Raw genomic sequence first — 24,642 nt, 5'->3', positions numbered from 1 at the left:
GATTAGAGATTTAAAAAAAAGAAAGTCAAGGACTTTCTGACATCTACATGATGTAGGCCTGTGCACACAGAGAAAATCACCTGAATCTTTAAACTTCAACTTCTTTTTGTGATTAAACGCTTGCCAGCATTTTCCCTAAGTTCTTCCAGGTAACTATACATAGTCTGCAAAATGCATTACCCGGGCAAGACTTAGTATAAATGCTCAAAGGGAAACTCAAGGTCATCGGAAAGCTACTACAATAACTGGCTTCCCCTGAAACTGTCTGCCAGTTTCAGGGCTCCCATCCCTGAGCTTAAAATACTTGACTTGATCTGGGACCTTTTTTGGAACAAATGATGGCTCCAGCTTCCCAGTGGTGTTGTAAGTTGGCTTGGTTACACGGAACTGAAGCTGTTCTCAGGCTTCCTCACACCACAGCAGCGTGCTCTGTGCAAAGATTTGTGTACACGTGTGTGCTGTATACCGAAGTGGACCAGAGGAAAGAGCCCAGGTATGTGTTCCCAGGGGTCCACAGCTGCCCGTTGAGCTAATGGAAGACATATGTGGCCAGAAGTTAAAGGGCATACCCCGTTTCTCTAAACACACACACACACACACACACACGCACACGCACACACACACACGTAAACATATCCAAAACACCTACTAAAGTTAAATGCTCCTCTGCAGGATGTCTTCCACCCACACTGGGTTCTTCCTGTGGGCTGAAAGTCAGAATTGATCCACGACTATTGGCCATCTGCTTGTTTTAATGGAGCACTAATGACACTTGTCTCTCTGCCGTCACGCTAAGGAGGAAACCCACTTCCTTTGAACATCTGTCTTTGTTCTTCTAGCATCATCTCCTATTCTGCATTGTTACTTATTGTTAATTTATGTTTTTTGTTGTTATTTTACTTGTCACTGTTATTGTGCTGATATATAATCAAACTGTGCTAATGGATAATTTTGAGCAAAACATAATGGGCCAAAAATAAGTACTAATGTTTTTTTGTTTTTGTTTTTGTTTTGTTTTTGTGTGTGTGTGGGGGGGGGGGGGGGGGGGTGTTTCAGTAAAAAAAAAGTTCTGAGCACTTAAAATCCAAGTGATAACCTCTGGGGCTGAAAAATGAAGCCAGCATTAAAATGCCAAATGGTTTACTGAGTGGACCTCTGAGACTGACTCTGTCCCCACAGAGTACCACATTAAAAGGCCAAACTTTAAAGCAGGAATAGACATGTTTACAGCCTAGTACCAAAATAGCTTTATTTTCTGAAGCTAAATTCCCCCATTTCATATCAGCAGGAAAAAACACAGCACACAATCCAAAACTGAATGCCATCCATCATATTTTCTGAAGTTGTCCACTGGGTCGGTTTAGAGTCTTTGCCAGGCCGAATCTTTATTACCATGGACTTATGTTTGACATCCCTGGTTTAAATGCAACAGAGGGGCAGGACTGTTTTGAATGATAGTTGGGGGTAGAATAAGGTGTCTGCCAACCTTCACTAAACTGGACAAAAATCGGCCAAATTAGTTGGATGACCTGTTGTAGCGTCTAAGAATAATTCAGTTTGAATAATCAGAGATTTCAATATAATCCACCCCTTTTAGGGTGGAGCTAAATTAGTTATCAAACCCCAGGCAAAGGCTCAGACATTAAAGTAAAATAAATATTTGTGGCAAAGCAGGTAAGTAAGAGAAACAACATTATTTTAGTCTCTTAACCGCATAGATGCAGTCCAGCAAATCATCAATCACTTAACGTAGCATTTTTCAATTCAATTCAATTCAATTTTATTTATATAGCACCAAAACACAACAACAGTCGCCTCAAGGCGCTTTATTTTGTAAGGTAGACCCTACAATAATACACACAGAGAAAAACCCAACAATCAAATGTACAGTGTCTGTACACAATTTCAGTACCGACACTGGAAAATCACCCTGTCACTCCACAGACCTGTACATAAAAAAATGAATAATAAAGTTTTATATTAAAGTTTTTTTTTAATTCATGCAAACCCTCCCTTTATTATGCAGACTCAGCACTGACCATGATGTACCCCAACAGATTTGCAGTCATCACATCAATGTAGTGTTGATGTTCAGAGTGGTATAAATCCTGTAAAATGCGATCATTCGTATCAATATGCTCTATTTAGAATGTGCACTGGCATTTTTTAAGTGTGCTGCTGGAAAGCATGCAAAAATATCCACGAAACACGTGAAAAAATAACTATTGTTTTTCCAGCTAGCTTCACAATTTGCTTCCTTGTTCTTCCTGTTCTTATCCTATCTGTCCTCTCTCCAACCATCCTCCTCGCTCAACTAGAATTGTATTTGTTATAAAACACAAAAATATAATCTTATAGTAATTATTATAAGAGTACAGCACACTACTTAGTTATGTGAAATCAACATCAATGAGTGTGGGTAAAACAGAAGCTACAGCTTTATGATTTTGGGTGAATATGACTACATGTCCACTCTTACATGTTACCCTGTCCTCCTCTCTCAGTCTTTGCACCATCACCCAAAAGTTAAATCTTACAGAGAATGAAAGACAAACTGATTCATATAGCAATATATATATAGTATATATAGCAATAATATATAGCAATACTCAAACTAAATACAGGCTGCTGCATATATATCAGCTCCTTTGCTGGCAGATATACCAGCAGACTAGTGGATCAGAAGGTTAAAATTAGCTAAGCGAATGTTTTTGGTGCTATTTTTTGATCAAATAAAAATAAGCAGACACTTTATAAGTCATAGCAACATCCCCACATTATCAGAACAGTTTGAACTTTTGTTGTTTTTCAGTTAAAGTGTGTTTTAAATCTGCATCACTGATTTGCGTCATTAAATTGCCTCTGCATTCTCCTTCTGCTGAGGCAACGGAAGTCTTATTAGGCTATTGATGACAAGCCACAGCAACAACGCCTCTGCGTCAGTGCAGTGCAACATCATGACATCAACACAGGTTACAAAACCTGTTTTCATTATATTCTCTACTGTCGTCAATAGACAAGTTAGGAATATATAGCATTTAGGAAGCAATGTCAGAAAATAATACTAAATATGCTATTATTAGTTATTTTTAGGAGTGCTGTGATGAAATTTGGGGTGCTTGAGCAGCTGCTGTATCCTAAAGGTCTCTTGCAGTCTATAAGACTGTTTTGGTGGCTAGAAATACAGTGATACTTTCTGTTAGAAATAATTATTATCTGTGTCTGTCAGATGCACCTATATAGGCAAGTGCATGAATTATTTTGGCTTCCCATAAAACCTTACTAACCACTGTTACTAATTTGAGCAAATGACTGTAGAAAAGACTCAAGCCAGTAACTCAGAGTTCAAATATGTGCCTGAAGACAATAACTGAAGTACCTTAAGTAGTAAAAAAAACCCTGTGAAGTAGTTGAAATGTTGAAAAGGCTAAAGGTGACTGATAAACAGTTTAAATATGTTTCTAAAAATAAACTGGTCAAATTACGATGATAACTGATCAAAAGTTAAAATCAGTGGCTAAATAGATAAAATAGCCAGTAGTAATAGAAAGTGGTGCTTATATGCATATTAAAAACCTATCACTGGTTATTTTCATTTTAATCATACCAAGCTGTCCAGTATGACTCCACTGTAATCAGACCTCCCACTGTGATGACACACTACTTCAACAAGTATCCACTATTTAACAGTTTGAAAGCAGGCACATAAACAAACAGCCTCCTGGATAGAGACAACAGGCCTATGACCTGTATAGCATTCCATGTCAGTCAGTATTTGAAACACTGCACTGCACTAATTGAGTGGTGTGCGAGAGCAGAGCCAACTCCATTGAGCTGAACAATAGGCAGCCTAACAACGCACTGTTTGTGTGTTCCTTTTCGTACACAGGGAAAAAAAAGGTGTCCACATCAATATCTTGTGCATCCTCTGGCCACTTCCTCTTTGCTAACCTTTTTTGTTTGTTTGTTTATTTTTCATTTTAATTTTTTTAGCAGTATTACATCTTTTTGTGTTCCTCACATAGTCTGTCCACTCCATCGATTCAGCTGGCACCGAAACCAGAAGCTGCACAGATGCATCCGTACAAGTGTCCCCATCTTGGCAGCCCCAGCTTCCCTGACAAGAATGCGCCTATTCTCTAGCTCCACTTTGCCAAGAGTGGATGAGTAAGAGCGGTCCGCAGAAACAGCTGTTCAGGGAGTGATCAAAAGAGAGAGACTTCTTTGATTACCACCCCTTTGTTCACCTACCACTCAAACTTTTCCATTCATTGAGGCCACTCTCTAAATGGGCCATGAGCCAAGTGGATTCACAAGGCTAGACTTGCTGTGATTTGTAATTTAAAGCTATCTGCTTCTTCAGCCAGCTGCTATCCAGAACCTCCTGCTAAACTTTAATTTAAACTATGTGTAATATTTGCAAATGTCTCTGTCTCTCATGACTCCCGGTACCAATTTTTGACAGTCCATCTCGACCCTTCACCCCTTTTGTCATAGTCTCTTCTAGCACTGATCCCTGGAGAGTGAATATGCAACACTCTCCTGAGTCTTTGGGTTGAGATGCCCTCTCCCAGGATTTAAGCAGGAAGCCCCACCCAAATCCAGACATGTTTATTCGGGCTTAGACTGAAACACACGAATTAGATGAAAGTGCTTCCTTGGAAGCAGCCTATCTATAAGAAATCTGCAGTCAGTGTGACACCACTTTTTCCCATAAACACTATCAAATGTATTGGCATTTCTGCTTCTGATCTGACCTCACACATTAACAGTAATTCACTTCTAGTTGTGGTGTAACTGTTAATAATAAAATGCTAAATTCCGAAGAGTTTCACATTTTAAGGCACATAAAATCAGCTAGTGTTCAGCACCTTTCTGTGGCCTAATATTGCTCCCACCGTCTACCTCTGACTGGAAAATGAATGCTTGAAAGAAAAATCACAGAAAAGTCTTGTGTAAGACATCCACCTACTTTACTTATCTGGTGGGCTTGTAAACACAGCATAGATTTTCGCAGGCATGTCTAAGCATGGCGAAAGTCGGGAGTTCCCATTCCAGCACATTTCTCTCTCAAACTCTGTGTGTTCTCATCTCCGTGTTTTTGAATTCATGTCCCTTGAATTAAATGTTGCGCATCTGAGACAATCAGGTGTTAAAGCCAGCCTTGGAGCGTTAGTGTGAAAGTATATGCAGAAATATTTTGCTGCAGGGGATGAGTATCCTACCACCACTCCCTCCTGTATTGGCGGGTTTTCTTTTTTCCCCCTTTCCTTTTTTTCAGGATTTGGTGTCCCCAGGAGAGAAGTAAAAACACCAAGTCTAGACCAGAAAAACAGAGGCACTTGTTCCTCAGGGGGTACATTTACTTGCTACAGATACAGATTTTAGAGTAGATTAGCTAATTAACTTTATCTGAATCTGAACTTTTTAAGATATAGATATAGATATATAGCTACATACTGAGTCGGTGGGCATTTTTGAGTGGTATTGCCACCCATCCTCTTCCAGGCCACATTGTGAAGTGCGGTGCCCCTCAGACAGGCCTCTCTGTATTTGCCTTGCTGCTGAGTTCCTCCCAGTGTCCCTCACAAATGAATGGATATTTAATGATCTGAGAGGGCCATTCAATTGAGTGGAAAATGCGCAGGGCAGCTCTGCATTCACACACACAGAGTTAAAGAGGGACAGAGTGGATTAGCGCACAGGCACAGTGTTTTGTATCAAGAGTTGTACGCACAAGGTTTTAAGAATATTTTCACAATTTACCAGTACGGAAAGTCTTTCAGATATAAATCTTTGTAGCTACAGTTGCCTTAACTGTGCAGTCAGTTTATGAAACCTTCCTGCAGTTTTATTACAAATCCAATCTTGACCATCTAATCTCAACACGTGGAGAACCAAGAGCCGCTCATCAAAACCCAACACATGTTTCCAATCAAAAAACACATCTTTTTATGCCCCAACATTTACTTGCAGGTCGTGCAAGATATAAACAAAACGGCACCATGTGGTCACGGAGCATCCACAGCAAACGGCCGATCAAAAGAGGGCGAGTGTTTATAGGAAGTCTAAGGGATAACCAGTGAAGCTGGGGTCAGGAAACCAGACAGCCTACAGTATATGCTGCACAGACAGGAAGGAGGCTTTATAAAGCAGCACTGTAAATCACAGCAACTCATTTCACCACAGCAGAGAGACAGAAGGAGCAATGGGCCACCACACTGTGTTTGCAGTTCAGATTTACTGCGTTTGCCCTCCAGATTGTCTCATCACTCAATGGTCTGTCCACGGAATAAAATTACGCCCAGTCACAGCAACATGCATCAGATTTACTGCCCTGTATATCTACCTATTATCCGGGGTGAAGAATATTGAGGTTGTTAACAATTGGATTAGGTGAATCTAAATGGGAATATCATTTTGGGGGTTTGTCGAGGCTATTTTCAGAGACAATTGCATACCAGCTCCCCATCTTTTCATGATGCCTCATCTCCAGCGATTACACTGTTGCAGCACACAATGTTGCCCCGTGTACCCATAAACATAATGTTGCCCTCTGTGACAGAAAGGGGATTGTTTAAGTCTCTGAGATAGATAGCTGCTCCTTTAGTAAACATTGCAGCCAACTGACGGTGTGGGCTTCATAGGGTTGTTAAGTATCAAGTTCTAAGTTAATGAGTCCCCCTGGGTGGAGGAAGAGGGGTGAGATATTTTGCTTTCTCACACACATACAAAAGCTATTCCTAATGACTAGTGTGGTCAGAGGGAGTTTTGTTATGACTGATTTCTGACTAAAGGTCAAGCTGGTATCACTCCCCAGAGAAATAGCTCCTTTACTCTGCCACTCTTTTGAAGATCTAACTGTCATATATAACTAAGTTGCACTGGGTGAATGATAACTGTATTGTTTTGGACATTTTTCTTGTGGTTATTCGTTCTCTATCTTTCAGGCTGAGAATTCATGCCCAAGGTTATCGGCCCTCTGGGCATTAAGCCAAATCAAACCCAGCCTCCCCTCGGGCATTTCTTTATGTAGACCTACCTATGACTCCTCAGCACTGAATTGTTCTTTCAAACAAAAGTTTCTCTACGAGCACAGAAAGGAATGCTGCATCCAGTCGCTCCGTTTTAATGATTAAACCCTGCTGAGAGGGTGTCAGTGCTTTAATTTCATTTTTGCTCCTCAATCGTTTACTTACATTCCTCTTACTTTTAACGCAATGTTTCATGACAGTTTAGAATTGATTAATATTTGTTATTTTATTTTCCTGTCAGCAAATCGCACTAAGTGCATTTCTAGCAGGTTATATAGTCCATTAAGAACATTCCTGTCACCCCGAGCATTTGCAAAAACAATCTCAGTTGTTAGTTCTTCCTGAGATTACAGTGATTGGTTCAAGCCAAATAACCTCTTAAAGGTGCAAAAGGGCACCTTTAAGAGGTTATTTGGAGGCTCAGCCTTTCTCTCTCATAGCTGTGTAGTAAACTATAGCAAGCAGCCAGTGAGCTTCTTGGGGTTTGGCGTAGCTCTCTCTGAGGGGAACAAAAATCCGTCCGTTTTAAAGGTCACTGGGTACTATGTTATTTATTTGTCTTGTTAGAGTCTTTGTCACCTTGAGGTTGCCAGGAAGTTACTGTTCACTCCTCAGAAATAGCCTGGCACTCCCTGTTAAAGCTCAAATCATTAATTTCTTTCTTCTTCTTTTTTAGTTTGGCTTTTCTACAGCTTACAGAACTGGCTAAAGGATAAATTAACCAATAACTGGTTGGTTTGGGCAAGTAAAATTATGTTTTCCTTTTTTCAGTTTTAATGTAAAAGATATGAAATTGCTATCAATCCTTAAGTCAACTCTCCAAATGCAAAACTACTTTTTAAAGAAGTTTAAAGATAAAATGTGTTCGGTATCTGGGGACTGAAGTAGAAATGAGTTTGTGAATTGTGGGATTGAAGCAGCTGTCATGCAGTCATTACATCCCACTGTTTCCCAGCTCTCTATCCGAAAGCTAAGCTGAAAAACAGGTGCTTCTGGACAGTAGGGAGAGTGTTCAGGGCCACGCCTTCTTCTTCAGGCTATACATTCCTATGCTACAGCACTAGAGGACCACCCTACACCCCCACCCCAGACATGCGTGGGTCCTAAACCCCTGCTGCATTTCCTTCCTGTTACACACACAAACCAAACACAGACATGTGAATCCTGACATAGATCCCCCCACGCTCACATGAACAAATGTGAGCATATACTCTCAAATATTTACACCTACACAGACACATACCATGCACACATTTGTATACGGCACAGATGCATGGAAAACTGCAAACGCCCCACTCCCACTCCCAAATGAGGATTCTGTAAAACCGCAGAAACAAGGAAGATGGAAATCTCAGGCAAACTGTTCCATATATATACATAATGTGTGTGGTGGCCCTAAAGGGGGTTCCATCCTTTGCTTCCTCAATCTCAAGCTAAAGATCTGTCTAATAATGAGATTTCAGTTGATAAAATGGGTAAAATTCTTGCCTTCATACCAAACTGTCAGTTGTTTCTTACTGTTGTGAACATTTGTTGGGAGATATAATGGGGCAATGTGACTATGACCTCTTAATGGACTGCCCTACAGTGGTGCAGTGCTGCCTGCAACTTTTTTCTTTAAAAACTAGGGAATGGAAGTTGGCTACAATATTCAGGCTTATGAGAATAAATGTCATATTATTAGATTATCCTCATGTTTTATTCATATTTTGTTATAAAAATAGATTACTCTGGGGCCAGACAGCTCAAGTCACACAACATGGGAAAAAAATGGAGTTTGTTGTCTTTTGTCTCCTGCTGGTTGGACAAAAGTTCACTTTATATAGGTATAATAAGAGTGCAGAAGAAGTTGTGTCCACATTGCTATAAAGGACACATTATACGTGTGCTGTGTGCATAAATACTCTTAGGTTTCCTGAATAGATTGTGTTCTGTCCTGCGAAAGGTCATTTGAGCCCAGCAAGAGCACTGGCTGGAGTTTAAACAGACCACAGTGTCCTCGACAGACATTACCACCGCTCGGAACATACTGCCTTCATAGCAACTCTCAGCTCCATGGCAACAGGCAGCTCAGCCGTCACCGGGCACTCAGGGCTCGGTGTGAGAGCGTGCTGTGTTTCATATTTAGTCAATGTTCTGCTCTGTATGTTCTGTTCTCCGGTTCAGCTAATGTGGATTAATATTCATAGAAATTCAAGATGAGGATGCCATCTAGTTATGCTTTTAAAAAAAATCTGTGTAATTTCAGGTTTACAAGGCAGGGGAGTACAGTACAAAGTCCTGTCAGGAAGATTAATTATTATGGGACTGTTATGGAGGATAATCATGCCCTCACATTTCTGCTCTTTCCACAGCCCTCTACAATACACAAGTCCATTTCCACTATCAGGCATTCAGATCAGAACTCCACATAGCATCCACCCCATCCCATCAGCCTTCAGCATTCTGTCAAAGGAGGCCTTCATAGAGCTCAGTTTGGAGTATGTAACAAACCACAAAGCAGCAGGAAAGCTGAGCATGGAGATGCTATAAGCATATAATCCTAACCTGATGAATTAAGTGAATGTTCTGGTGCAGAAAGACAAACATTGTAGTAATTTGAATTAGGGGAAGGGTTGAATTTAGGTTTTTGAGTGGGTTATGTACTATGGTGATGGGGGAGGGGATGGTGGTTGATTTGGTAGAGAAAAAAACAAAACAGGAAGCAGGCAGATAAATTGCAAATTACATTCCATGTGTGTCTTGTGGGTTAACAGTACCAGACTCTAGGGGAACCGAGTGTATTTAGCTCTTTTTCCCCATGGTTCACAGAGACTGGTGTTAGCTTACAGATGGGTCAGGGGAATACATATTTAAAAGTTGGAACATTTTTTTTCTTGCTGTATGTAGGGTCTTAAAGTGAACTCCTGTTTTGTGACTAATTTAGATATTTAGATATAGTTTTTGTATTTTTTTAAACTCCCATTAATTCTATGAAAAGAAACAGAGTCATAAAAGTGATTTACAGCTGGCTGTCAGCGCAATTTCACAGTTTATTGTATGATTCATTGCTAATACATAGAGACAGGGTTTGTCATTATCTGTCAGCTACCCAGGGGACACTTCTCAGGTGATAAAAAGGCAGGTCTAAGAGCTAAAGGGGTTAAGGATCAGATGTTCTGCAGCCCTTTTACTATGGAATGGTATGGCACAGACCAATCTAAAGGGGGAGGTCAGGCTGCTCATCTCTTGTTCTTTTTTCGCTTTAAGTTCCTCTCAGGACATTTGTCTTCCGCTGAGTTGGAGCACGCTCGTATCTGTTTAACGTCAGCGCTGTACCACATGAGTGCCTCGATAAGGTCACAACAGGATGTTGACACTGTAGACACAGACATTTTGTGCACTCACCTGTGTAAAAGAAGAACATTCATTTGCAAGATAGTGCCCCAAATGTACCAATGCTACTATACTACAACTGATTGAAAAGTATAGGGTGTCAGACACATGACCTCCAACAAAGATCCAGGGCAGACTTCATGCTACACTAAAATCTGTGGAATGCAACTTAACCTGCTCGTTGCAGTTGTTCTCTTTGTTTTCCAACACACTTTTTCTTGTGTATATCCAAACAGTGATGGTGAAGACCTATGAGCAGTTGCAATGACTAAAAAACCTGCGCTAAATACCTGAGACACACTTTTTTCTTTAAAAAGAGTAGATAAAGTGTTTGCAATTTGCCTGTGAAAAGTGCACAGTGAACTACAACCCCCCCAAGGGGCATTATTTCACTGGGGATGAAGGAGAGAGTACTTCTGGGAGAGAGCAGCTCCTAAAGGATGAAGGGGGAGAGTGGGAGCTTACTCCATCAATTAGAGAAGGTCAGCTAGGCCAGGTTTTAGCCAGTGGTCAGCCAATAAAGTAGACATGATGAAAGATAGCACATTGCTGTGGAGTACAGGAAAATAGGGAGGAGATGGAGCTGCAGTTTCTTGATAAAGAAAGGAAGCAAGTACAAAAAAACCCTGAGAGGAACTGGGGTGGAGGGAGATTTGAGAGAAGGAAAGGCTGCTTTAAAAAACTCTGGCCTGTTCCATGAACTCACTAAGGAGATTAAGGGTTTAATAAACTTCCCATTGGACACCAGCAGTTTGAGCAATAGGCAGCGGAGTGAGGCAAACGGTGGCTGTCACAAGAGTACTCATGTGAGGGGCGAGCCATGTATATCATGCAACTCTTAGATTAAAAATACTCCAAATATAAACTGAAAAAACTAAAACAGAGATTATTTAGCTGGAAGAAACTCCTCTGATGGTTTCTTGATGTTGATAAGCATATGGAAAAGTTAAATATCTTTTTTTTTAGAGTCAGAGCATTCAAGATAATCCTGATGTGTGAAATGCCTGATTCAAATTAGCTGTCCGCTACGAGCGGAAATCCTTTCATATTGAGTTTTGTTTCCTTATTTTTTTTTAAAGCAAACCATTCGCCACTGCAGCAGTGTGTGTGTGTGTGTGTGTGTGTGTGTGTGTGTGTGTGTGTGTGTGTGTGTGTGTGTGTGGCAACAAAAAAAAACAAAAGCTACATACGTCCGTAGCTTTTGTTTAGTGTTAACAAGTCTTCCTCTGTAGAGTGACTTGCTGATTCTGTCAGCCAGCAGAGCGATAGAGAGCAGGAACAGGAGGTTTGAAAGAGTGACAAGTAGTTATAGTTAGAGACGAGGTTTTCACACCATTAACCACAGTTTACAGAATGTCTGCTAGAGGTCCAAATATATATTGATACCAAAGCTGGTACTGGTATCAGATCGATACTAGTGTGATAGGATAGGATACTTTATTTCTCTTCCCCAAGTTCAGTATTCACCCCACTGAACTGATTTAGGTAAATAATTTTCGTGGAAATGAAAAAATATACCTCAAACGTGCACAATGAAAAAATCCTATACAGCCTATAGCACATTTAAACAACAGAAGTTGACATAAAGTGCTTTAGAGATAGGCACGTCTACATTTCAAGTCTCCTAAAAAAAAAATTAGCTTCAAATTACATTAAAAGAGATGAAAAGCTGAAAGGTGTGTTTTGTTGTATCAGCTAATTATTGTGGGAAATGAAAATCGCACCGATCACGCGGTCATTAAAATGTGTAGAGAATTTCCAAATTGATGATACATTTCATAAATCATAGCACACTGCTTCTCCTTGTATAAGCTGCCTTTACAAGTATCGGTATTGGTATCAACAAAACGGGCTCTGTATTTACTTGGTTTCGGATCGATATTAAAATTCGCTGTATCGCACACCACTAGAGTCTGCAGCTCCCTGTAGTTAATGCACTTGCTTCTGAAGGATGTCGAGATCTGACAGGAAGGGAGGGACACCACTAGGGGCAGGGCAGCGGAGCGAGCATGAGGCGCCGACACCTAGGCAGTGACTTTGCACAGAGGGGCTGTTAATGGGCAGGTCTCTGTGAAGCAGCAGCCTACCTGTTGGAGCTCATTGCGGCAGAGTTGCCACCCGGACCCCATGCTCGTTCGCTGATCGTGGACCTGCGAGAGCTGAGTGCACCTAACAAGGGAGAAAACAACGGAAACATGTCTGAAAGACTTTTACTCTGCGCTGTTTTGGCCGTGTGCCACTGGACGCAAACTTGCACTGGATTTAATATAGATGAACGGTTTCCTGTGATCAAAGAGGGGAAAACCAGGGGGAGCTTGTTTGGGTTCTCTGTAGCTTTGCATGAGCAGACGGTGGGCTCCAGACAGTATCTGTAAGTATAGTCGGATAATGCATTTTTCAGAAATTGCTTTATATTTTCTTTTTTTTTTTTAATTTAGAGGTAATATGTCGGCAGGCAAACAGTCGTGGTAAAGCAACACTTTCTGTTCACCTCGTACTGGGCACGGTTAACTGCTCATACGATACGGAGACGGAGACGCTTTATTGTCACCTGTCGAGCGTTTCTGTGCTCCACTTACATACTACCTGTGAGAGAAACAACCTGCTGGAGACCACGTCTGCATATTTAGTTAGACCAAACCAGACATTTTTTTTAGTATAGTGAGAATATAAGACAGGTGCTCTACGCTCTTTGGAAGTAATTCGACGAAGTTCGTACCCGGCGGCGTTGTAAATCTTTGCCGTGCACTGTCAACCTGTAGAAAACGTGTCTCATAACACGTCCGGCCTGATGTGACCTGTTTTGAAAGCAAAACTGGTTTTTTTTTTCTTCAGTTTTACACGATCACCATATTACTTGACTTTTACACAAATTACATTTCTCTCTTTGTTTTATCTCACTGTCAGTTTTTCTTCTTCTCACTTGCTCGGTTTGTCTTTTTTTATTCATTGTTGCAACAATAATGAACGAAACTGAAAATCGCATTGTTTAAAATGAATAGATGAGATTTATTTTTAATAGTTTCTGCTGCTGGTCCAGCTTTTGGCACACTCACAAACACACTTGTTTTTAACCAGAATTCACAATTCTCTGAACACAGATAACTCCTGGTTTGTAAACCACGTGTATGCTTCTAGTTTGGAAGCCAGTCCTGGTACAATAAGAGCATTTTTATCGTGATGTGCATTTCAGTGCATTGCGATTGAACTTTCAGTCATGATGTGGGTGGCTGTTTTATATTCAGTTATTAAATATTTGTAAAGTAAACATTTGCACATCTACTTACTCTGTATTTGGGTGGAACTATTGTTGCCGCTATCGGCTAGAGAGAACTTGGGGTTGTTTCCTATTAAAGCTTTTACTGGCCTGTGACACTTCACAACTTAACACCAGTGTGGAGCACTTGCACGGGTTTACATAGGAAGTGACTGCTTTTGTATCTGTTGATGTTCAGGGATGTCACATCTTTGCTCGTGGCATATCTAATGAGAGCTCCTCAAACTGTGTTACTGTGCGGTATAGGATTTCACTCGGTCAATTAGAGCAGCCCCTTCATCCATCCGCTTCCATGATCACACAGCATGTTTGTAATGTGCTGTTATCAGTGTCGTTCTGCTTTGAAGAGTAAAGCATGAAGAAACGTTTCAGATCAGAGCCCACTTCCTCTGTGCTCTCATCAGTGAAGTTAGATATAAGGTTTATTTCTCATTGCAAGTCATGCAATGACAGATTAGATTAGAAGACCAAACTCACTCTCATGTCTGAGCTGTAGGTATAAACCTAGATGGTTCTGCATAAAACTGGAAAGGGGAAGAAATATATGTCTGCATGAATTACCTGAATAACATACTCCTGTACTGCCAAGCTTAAGTCCATATGTGCTGGTTATTGGCCAGTGTTAGCTATGCTGCTAGCTCTGTTTAACCCATAAAAACTAACGTTACTGCAATATTAATATAATTGTAGCCTAAATCTCACACTGAATATACCTTTTTTGCTTAAACATAAAGATTCACATCACACAGCAGGGCATGTCATGTTGTGGGCATGCAGTGTAGCACACATCTGCAGGGAAAAAACACAATGCTGTTGATGTCACCTATTTCATCTTACGAGACATAAGTGAAACCCGCTTTGATATGTGGTTTGGAGATAGTGGCGCTCACAAAACAATAGTTGGCCGAGTCGATAGGCGATAAGAGTGCATGACTCTGTAAAGACATAACAGTGTGCTGGTGTCTGCAATATCTTAGAGGAAGGGATTTTAAAATAAGTTTCTTTTGTGGTTGCACGTCTGTCTCGATGAACCTCACAGCTTTTAGCGACATATTTTCTCTGGCTAGAACTGCAGTGTGAATATCTGAAAAACACCAAGACGTATGCACCAGTCATGACATGTACAGAGAAGAACACTGTTCTTTGTTGTCCTTGTGAGTCAGAGTTCAGGATACCAGTCGAGTCAAATGGCTTCCACTCCCATTTCTGGAATAAAGAGTTTTGTTTGTTGCTGTTTTTTTTTTAATTGAAACCTTCTAAGATGCAGGTTATTATCCAGTTATACTAAATGGTTGCTGAGCTGAATTTCAACAATATATTTTGAATATGGGTTGCACATCCAATTAGTAGATCAGCATTGCTTCTTGTTGGGGATGGGCTTTACCAAATAATCCAAGAACTACCTGAAGCCAATTTGTACCAACTATTCACCTCCCCACTCCCCCTCTCTGTTTGGATCACCCATTTAAGGTCTCAGAGAGATTTTTTTTTCCCGAGAAGGTCTTTTTTTTCTCTCTGTTGTTTCAGGGAAGGGGGGGAAACAGGGCAGTCAGCTGGCCACCTATTGGCTCTTCCAGTCCCCTGACCTTATGGTATTTTAGGAATGTATTACTCTTCTCTGCACAGTTACAACCTGCCAGGTTTCAGGTTGAGACAAGACAGGAGGGAGAATGATTATCCAAGAGACAATACACATAAAAACTCCAAATATTTGACTCAAACTGATCAAAAACTGCTTCATTTTACAGATGAAAGCTGAAAAAATAACACATTATAACACAGTCTTTTGACTGATGAATATTTGATCAGAGTTGACGTGGCTGGGATCGAGGATCATCCCTGTCTGACTGCAGCAGCCAGAGGCTATGAAAGTCAACGATTTAATTTGACGGGGCCTTCCCCTTTCTGCTGCGAGGTGCAAATTAAACTGGTCCACCCACTGTTCAGTTAGAACATGCACAGGAACATACGTCACCTTTCGTCATATGTTTCAATAGAAGTAAACTTTTCTGGCAAACCCTTTTTTTTTCAAAGCACCCCGGTGATTTTACTTTTTCAATCTTTTATCACAACTTTTTGTGTCGTTTACGTGCTCCAGTACAGTATTGTGCAATGGGTTGTAAGCTCTGTAAGGGCCTTATACACTCAATAGAACTGTTCACTGGACTGATCAGTGATAAAAGCCTGTGGGCCGTAAACGTGACTGTAATCCAACATTCCTGCTAATACATATATCATAGTGGTCTTTGTCATTGAACGAGGTCTATCAAAGGGCTAGTGTCATGCCTCGATGCAACACTTTCATGTCTATCCCATGCAAGCCAGTAGGTTTTACACTGACACAGAATCATTTTCAAATAGAAGATCAAATAGAAATTTGGAGTAACAAGTAGGTTAAAATGGGGTTAAAGTGGTTTTATGCTGAGCGACTGCTGTCGTTATAAAATCCCTTTACCATGGTTACGGGCCCTGATCTTAACGCAGTTATTCGCTGTATCTGATCAGCTGGTAATGACATGAGTTGCATTCTGTGTAGCAGCACAAAAACTGCTTCTAAAACATGTTGAAATGGATCCCAGCACGGCTCGGGGTTCCCGCTAATCTCCACAGAGGAGATTGGTTATGGTGGCGCTTTCATTAGAAATACCTGCAGTGAGGACTGTTTTTATCTTAACAAAAGTGTAAGAGATCCCCTCCCTCTTTCCTCCCCCGGTTGCATAAATGCCCTCAGCTGCACAGAAAAGAAGCTAGCCTTCAGGCTACTGGGAGCTACCTGTAGCTTGAAAAACCCATATGCTCCAGTACCTCTCTGTCTTCATGCCATTTTTCACCTTTGAAGAGAGAAATGATCCACAAGTATTGGATTACACTTGGTATTTTTTTTAGGAAGTGTGCGTGTGCTGCAACTTGTTGTGCGTCCGTAAAATACAAATAAGTGCTGCTATAAATATAGGATGTTCCAACGCTTATTACTGATAAAAGGCTAAATAAATATTTATAAATAAATACATGTATGAAATGAATATGTAAACAAAGAGAGATAAAAAAAAATCTGGCGTTGGAAAATTTCCAGGCATTAGCAGGTAAAGGCAGATGTTTCATGCACACCTGCACTTCTTTTATATAAGCTGAGTAATATCTGAGAGAAACTTGGGACTGAACATGCACGCGAACATGCGTTGCTGTCAGCTCTGTTACAGCTGTGTGGCTGACTGTCCATCTGTGTCTCCCACAGCTGCTTCTCTTCTTTTACATAAAGCAATGGACAACATTTTAATAGTAATACTGTTACTAATACTGTGAGCCTCTTGTGATTTCTGGCTTCATGGTTCACTACTGAGGTATGGCATCACTGAGAAGCATGTGGTCAGGTTTAGTCCAGGGGTATGTGTATTCCTGTTTACATGTATACATTTGTATGTACACCGTTCAGGCATAATGTTATGACCCCTGCTTCATATTGTGTTGGTGCCAAAACAGCCCTGACCTATCAAGTTGTGGACTCCACTTGACCCCTCAAGGTGTAGTGTGGTATCTGGCACCAAGATGTTAGCAACAGTTTTGCAAGGTGGGGCATCCACGTTTGTCCAGCACATCCCACAGATGGGTGATTGGATTGACATCTGGGGAATTTGGAGGCCAAGTCAACACCTTAAACTCATTGTTGTGCTACTCAAACCATTTCTGAACCATTTTTGCTTTGAGGCACTGTGCATTATCCTGCTGAAGAAGCCACAGCCTTCACAGGATTCAGTTTCCATGAAAGGTTGTACATGGTCTACAACAATGCTTAGGTATTATTGTAGACCATGGGGTGGCTTTTGGCCATTGGAGTGTGAATGTGTGTGAATGTTAAATAGAAAGCACTTAGAGCATAGAAAAAAGGGCTGGGTGAATGAGGTAAGTTGTGTGAAGCACTTTGAGTGCTCTGATAGGATGGAACAGCACTATATAAGAACCAGTCCATTTAGATGGTACGTGCCAAGGATGTTACATTGCCCAAGCCTGCTCTGTTAGCTTGTTTCTTCCCATAGTGCAACCTGGTGCCAGGTGTTATACAGATAAGCGATGGGCACAAACCCGTTGATGTAAAAGAAAATGTGATGCATAAGACCAGGTCACTGGACCATTACTGTGTGTTGCAGTTCTGGTGCTTGTGTGCCCATTGTTGGTGCTTTTGGTGGTGGACAGGAGTCAGCATAGGCACTCTGACTGGTCTGTGACTATGCAGCCCTATACACAACAAACCGTGATGCACTGTGTGTTCTGACACCTTTCTGTCAGAAACAGTGTTAATTTTTTAATCAATCTGAGCTACTGTAGCTCATCTGTTGGATCAGACAACACAGGCCAGGCTCTTCAAAATTTGGCACTTGTCAAACTCACTCAAATCCCCACGTTTGTCCATTTTTCCTGCTTTTAACCCATTTCTATTTAAGGACAAAATGTTCAGTTAATCCCTAATATATCTTACCTACTGACGGATACTATGATGAAGAGAAGATCAGTTATTTATCACAACTGTCGGTGGTCACAATGTTTTGCCTGATCGGTATATTTCTCTATGTCAGTTATGTGTGTGTGTGTGTGTGTGGACGGGTATTAACATCTTCATGGGGACCAAAAATTGGTAGTTTACTATACTTGTGGGGACAAACACAAGTATAGGACAAACAGTTTGAAAGCATTTTTGAGACTCGAAATGTGGTTTTAGTGTCAGGGTTACAATTAGGTTATGGTTAGGGTTAGGGTAAGGGTCACGGTCGGGCATTCATTTTTGATGGTTAGGGTGGACGACATAATGCTTTCCCTAGCCACTTATTAGGGTAAGTGGCTAGGGAAAGCATTATGTCAACGAGATGTCCCCACAAAGATAAAAATACACGCGTGTGTGTGTGTGGGGGGGGGGGGGGGGGGGGGGCTACACCCTGCAGCAGTACTTGACGAAATTATTCATCCAGTGACAGGAGACAAACCTGCAACCACAAGCTAAACTTTCTTTGCCCGCTTCAGACTAGGTTTCACTTGTTGCCAATAAAAAGTGAGTTTCTTTATCATCAAGGGGATGTCCTGCCATGTTTAATTTGTCGAGCTGGCTCTAAATTAGTTTGGTCTCCTGTTACTGTTTCACCAAAGACAGATGGTGGTTTTCAAACAGGATGTTTGTCCAGCTGAGATACCCTGTTAGTGTGGGTGCCTGTCTACAGGTGCAGAGTCCTTTCTTTTTTCTTTATTCAACTGTATGACATTGTTGTCATCTCCTCTTTCGTCTGCATTTCATTTCCACTAAAAAAGTACCCTGGTGAAAAAAAGAGAACAAAGTTTAGCAGCAGTCTGCTATGTGTGAAAGTGGTTTGCAGTGCATTCCTACATTTCTCCCTTTTGTATAAACATTTAAATGCACTAACAGTGATGCTTGTCATTATAGAGAGACATTTAATCGTAGTCTAGTCCATATTGCAAGAATGTAAATCTTTAAAGTAGATAATTTGACATTGTGATAGGCTAGGCTTTTGTAGTTTGCTGTTATTGTTCATGCTGGCATGTTAATATATATATATATATATATATATAGCCCTGCCCTGACATAAATATATGAAAATCCTGGGATGCAAAGTGAAGGTGAGTCTGTGTGAGCCATGTTTTCTACTTCATGCACACTCTTTCATCACTGTTTGACCAGAGATGACTCATCGACTTTGTTCTGTAAATGCAGGCAAATGTTCTTTAAGTGTGTTAAGAACTAGGTGTGCTTACTGTGAATGATATGAAAGCGAAGTGTGTGCTCACCGCCTCATGTAGTTTCTTTGTTTCCTGAAAGTACAGTGACCTGGATTCATCACAGCTGTACTCATTGTTTGAGTAATTACTCAAAGAAGTAATTTATTACACACTTATTCGTTTCCTAAGGCATTAAATTACTCGCTGAAGAAAGTCTTTCAGCATGAATGTTGAAAAGACTGAAATGCTTTGTCTTATAATTAGCACTGACTATAAAGTATAGGCTAAATTATGTGCATATACTGGCACAGCTCAGTAGACACAGGTACAGGTAGGAATAAAGGCTGCACGCTGATTGGCTGTGGCAGGAGCCGCTCACATTTCACTTCCCTCTGACTCTGGGTTTCTTCTCTACCTTTGTGTCAGAATGCTGAATTTGCAAGTGCTGTGTGTTTTTGGCAGTGGATAATTATTTCAGGCCTTTGTGAAGTCTGCACTTTAAAGTAACGTTCCCAATGGGCTGAGGCTGAGGGGCTTCCTATGTTGCACTGTGTGTTTTCTACTTCACTCTCCATGTGTTTGATTGTTGGGTTTTGTTTTTTCATGTGAAGAGCCATTTAAATTTTTATATAGTTGTCTGAGGGCCACACTATTATGAACACATACCGAGGGATGCAAAAACGAAAGACCAACAAAAAAGTCTATAGATACTGTGTTACTTAGCCCCATGAGATTTCAGCTTCTTGGCTATAAATTGCACTCACCACCAAACCTGCACACGTAATATTCTCGCTGTCAGTCTGTTGTTGTGTGAAAGCCGCTTTTTGAGCACTCAAACTCAAAAAGATGAAGATTCATTTTGAGTTACGAGTGCATTTCTCCTCTCTACTCATCAAGTTTAGCATGTTTCAAACTGTAAGAGTGCTCAACCTTTGCCCTTTTCATTATTGCCAGTGCCTCACCACAAAGGAAGCACACTGGCTTGCCTTTCACAAAAAAGAAAAAATAATTTGTTCATTTTTCCTGGAAAATGCGGCATTCTGCATTCACCTTCATTTTCTTGAAAGCTGCCATGATTCATCCCTTGCCATCTTTGTCAGTAAGGTTATGACGTGCTGTATGTATCACAGAGGATGTGCTTCTACAAGTCAAGTGTGCAGTAGCTGGAATAAGAATTAGCACCTCCAAGTCATCAGCCAGAAAAGGGTGGAGTGCCCACTCTCGGTTGGGGAGGAATTGCTGCCCCAAGTGGAGGAGTTTTCAGGGTTTTTGTTCATGAGCGGTGGGAGAGGTGGATCAGAGATTCTCATCGTCCACTGAAGTCATTATGTCATTAGAAGATCATAAAAAGATCTTACGTCTAGTCTCTTCTCATCGTTAGGCTTAATTCAATCTGCAAACTGAGTCACTATTTAGTATGATCTGTATTTATTTTCTTCTTTAGTAGAAGAGCAGTGTTTCCTTGAAAAACAATGAGGATGCAGTAGATGAGACCATGCAGGGTTTTTTTGTATGTATGTGTGTCTGATGTTGTGTTTTTAAGATAAAGGGTGAAGATTAATAATATTTTATTGCATTTTTCTTTGCTTGTGCATTTTGGGTAATTTAGTGACCCACCTTGTGTTGTAGTTAGAGTGATACAGTGTGGTGTCACCATACTGTACCCCAATCCACGTACAGCACTGGTGTGAAAAATGGCTGTGCTGGTCCAGGTCAACAGTAAAATATAAAATATTTCATAGAACTACTGTTTTGCTGTGACTACTGTATAATTCTAATAATAATAATATTATGAAATATTACAATCTTTACCTGGTGTCATGACAATTGAAATGGACTGGTTCTTATATAGTGCTTTTCTACTCTGAGCACTCACTCACTCACTCACACCCATTCACACAAGCAGTTATTTCTTTTCTTTGGAAGTGCTTCTAGTCTAACATTTACACACATTCAACTTGGGGTTAGTGTCTTGCCCGAGGATTTTTGGTAAGCAGACTGGTGACTGAGCTACAATCACCTCATAGCTTCTCTTTTTTAGCTAATTTCAGTTTGCTGTGCAAAATCAGTGTCACTTATGCAAACTTGACATGTCATCGGTGGCACATGGTTTACTTTTAATATTATTAAAAGGGCTGCGTTCAAATCCTGTGACAGACATGTTGCCTTAAGCTATATCCGGAGGGCAATCAATCACGCATGTTACAGGCAGCTGTAACACCACAGCATACACTCTGCAGGCACAATTTATTAAACAGCAGGCGTGAGTCAGAAAGTTTCCCACTTTGCTTCGTGTCGCTCACCTTTCCTTCCGCCATCTGAATCTCTTTGTGGTGGTTTCTCTCCCTCACCCACTTTTAAATGTTTCCTGTTCTTCACATATAAGATAAAGGCCTTTAAGGGGGGGAAAAAAAATACAAATTTGCCCGTTAAACACCTGTATCCCGTGTCTCATAACGGCTCCGACTTGATTGACGTGAAGATGTGTGTATTCTTAATGAGACGCCAGTTTGACTGTAAACACGACTAACTTGCGCTTTGTCTCGTCTTGATAATCTCTCAAAATCCTGTGAGTTGGAAAGGAAATGTCATCCCAAAAAGGGTTTAATTAAGTTGGATTTCCTGGTTTCACTGTTGTTGGTGTTATCTTAGCAGCAAATAGACATGTGGGGGGTAAAGATTATAGGTGAGCGTGGCTTAATTTTAATTAACTGCAAGAGAAGTTGTTTGTGTTGACTCTGACATTAGCTTACAATCAGCCCTTTCCCTTGCAGCTCCCCTCATTTGTTGAGAGACTTTTCCCACTATCTGTTCTTTCTTCAAGTTAGAGGCTTTTCCGAGGCAGTGCCGGCTAACATGACTAGATAAATGAACCACTGTTTGTTTAACTTAATGGCTGACACAAATATACAGTAGTCCATCAAACTGTCTAAGATTTTTAGTCCTGTTGTCAAGAATGCAGCCTAATTGAGTCTCACCTTAGCTGGGCGATATGGCCTAAAATTCATATCGCGATATAATTTGAATCATGTGCGGTAACCATATATATCATTCTTTTCTTCTGTATAACGTATTTTCCGCACTATAAGGCACACTTAAAATCCTTTAATTTTCTCAAAAATCGAGAGTGTGCCTTATGTATGAATTCTGGTTGTGCTTACTGACCTCGAACCGATTTGGGCGTGCAGAAATCTGTTAAAAAATGTTTTAGTACAACTTTGGTAAGCCGCACTGCTTGATGGATTGTCAGCGCATTACGGCTGCCGTAGTGAGGAGCTTCGCGGAGTAATCTGGGTCCAAAACTCCGTCAACTTCAGGTCCCAAAGTCAAACGAACACTAAGAGTTAAAAACGGTCTAAATTCTTTAATTAAATCATCAGCGTTGCTGCTTTATCGGGTGTAACAATTAAGTTTTACATCCAGGCATCCATGAAAACAGAATTTATTAAATTTAACGGAGTTAGAAGTTAACAGGAAGTTAGCTCGCTAGTTTACACCTAAACATTTCATACCATGTTCTGACTGAGAGATTTTTGAAACTAATTAAAACGTACAGCTGCTACCACTTCCAACATAAATGAAGACAGAAAACTAAACCCTTCAGGTGTTTGCAGGGTTACTGAAGTTGGACTACCTGGTATATAATGTTGCTAGCGACACAGCTATGTTAGCATAACATTAGCACAGTGAAGCTGGAGGATGAACGCCAACGCCAACACGGGCCAAACTTCAGTCAGGAGAACAACTGAGATTATTCATCCACAATACAAGGTTAGTTATTAATATACTGCAACAACATGGGAATAGAGCAGCTGCGAGAGAATTCAACATTAATGAATCAATGTTACGGAAGTGGAGGAAGCGCAGTTTTTGGCTTTCCCCATATTTCTATGGCTGTTGCTCGCCATAATTTGCAGATGATAATGGTTTTAGCCTCTGCGATGCTTTGACCAAAACAGGCGCAGCTTGATGACATCATCAACATGCGCTATCGCGATAGAGCGATATAGTCAAAATCTCTATCGTTGGCCAAATTTATATAGTTTCTATGTATGTCGTTTATATCGCCCACTAGTGATGGAATTTCCGGCTCTTTTTAGAGAACCGGCTCTTTCGGCTCGGCTCACTAAAAAACCCCGGGTCTTTCAGCTCCGAACCGGCTCTTCAGGTTGTTTTGTAGCTTTAATTTATTTATTATTAACAACAATCTAAAATTATGCACAAAAGGAATTACTAATGTAAAAAAAAGTGGTCTTATTTATATATGTTTATATATAAATATATACGGTGGCCCCTAGAGACAAAGCACCTACAAACTCCAAAAAGCACCTACAAACTCCAAAACACATTTCTAGCGTTAACTGAACTTCCAAAACAGAGCTACCTAGATCACTTAAATTACACAATTGAAAGCATACGTGCATGGTTTGTGTATTTATACACAAGCACCCATATTAATTCAAATAATAATAATAATAAAAAAAAAAGTTAATTTACCTGTTACTACTACACACCAAATCCGGTCGTTGGTACTTGCTGGCTTGTGTAGCCACTAGGTAACAAAAGCTCAACACTGTGCCTAGCATCCTGGAGCACTTCTGTTGTGTTTTGTACGGGTTTTGTAGTTTTTACGTGCTTCTGAGTTTTTACGTGTTTTGGAGTTTGTACGTGCTTCAGAGTTTTTACGTGTTTTCAAGTTTTTACGTGTTTTCAAGTTTGTACATGCTTTGTCTCTAGGGCCACCGTAAATATACTTTTATTTATTCACTCCACATAAAATGTAATAAAGAAATCATATAATACAAAAACAACTATTTACATTTCAATATTTAACTATTTAAATTTTCAGCTTTTTCCTTTTAAACAAATTTAAAGTGAAACAACACAAAACACTGCAAACCACAACACAATTAAATATAAATTAAAGTATGAAAACAAAAAGAAGATGCATATTCTCTGTCATATGGGCCTGCATGAATAAACTTTCTGAATCCTTTATCAAGGATTATCCACAACTATTTTCAGTTGCGGATGATTACTATATCTTTCTAATGTGGCTTGTTGTCCTTGGCTCTCTTTCTCCGTCTCTCCCTCCCGCTCTGTTCCTGTGCTACTGCCAGTGTAACCACTGCGGGTTGCGGTGGTTACACTGCGGAGTGTAACCACCGCACTGCGGAGTACCACATGCGGAGTGAAGCGGGGAAAAAGTGCCAGAGAGAGGGCGAGAGAAAGAAA

General features: G+C 40.5%; 1 protein-coding gene and 1 long non-coding RNA gene across 2 annotated transcripts in view; both read left to right on the top strand.

Annotated features, from left to right (window-relative positions):
• Positions 1-12,421: 12,421 nt before the first annotated feature.
• The window catches only part of itga3b (integrin, alpha 3b), a 31,635-nt gene continuing 19,414 nt past the window's right edge, over positions 12,422-24,642 (top strand). Inside the window, exon 1 of the mRNA XM_085170552.1 lies at positions 12,422-12,780. Within this exon, the coding sequence (XP_085026678.1) occupies positions 12,605-12,780 (176 nt within the window). The 5' untranslated portion in view covers positions 12,422-12,604. The remainder of the gene's footprint in view (positions 12,781-24,642) is intronic.
• On the top strand, positions 12,787-24,306 carry LOC146512956 (uncharacterized). Its single transcript, XR_014875741.1, has 2 exons — positions 12,787-18,469; positions 18,501-24,306. It is a non-coding gene; the product is annotated as an uncharacterized LOC146512956 (long non-coding RNA).

The sequence above is a fragment of the Neolamprologus multifasciatus genome, chromosome 8 (genome assembly GCF_963576455.1).
Source record: "Neolamprologus multifasciatus chromosome 8, fNeoMul1.2, whole genome shotgun sequence".
Classification (NCBI taxonomy): domain Eukaryota; kingdom Metazoa; phylum Chordata; class Actinopteri; order Cichliformes; family Cichlidae; genus Neolamprologus; species Neolamprologus multifasciatus.
The sequence above is the reverse complement of the archived record's forward strand: the minus strand, read 5'-3'. Positions and strand labels throughout refer to the sequence as shown.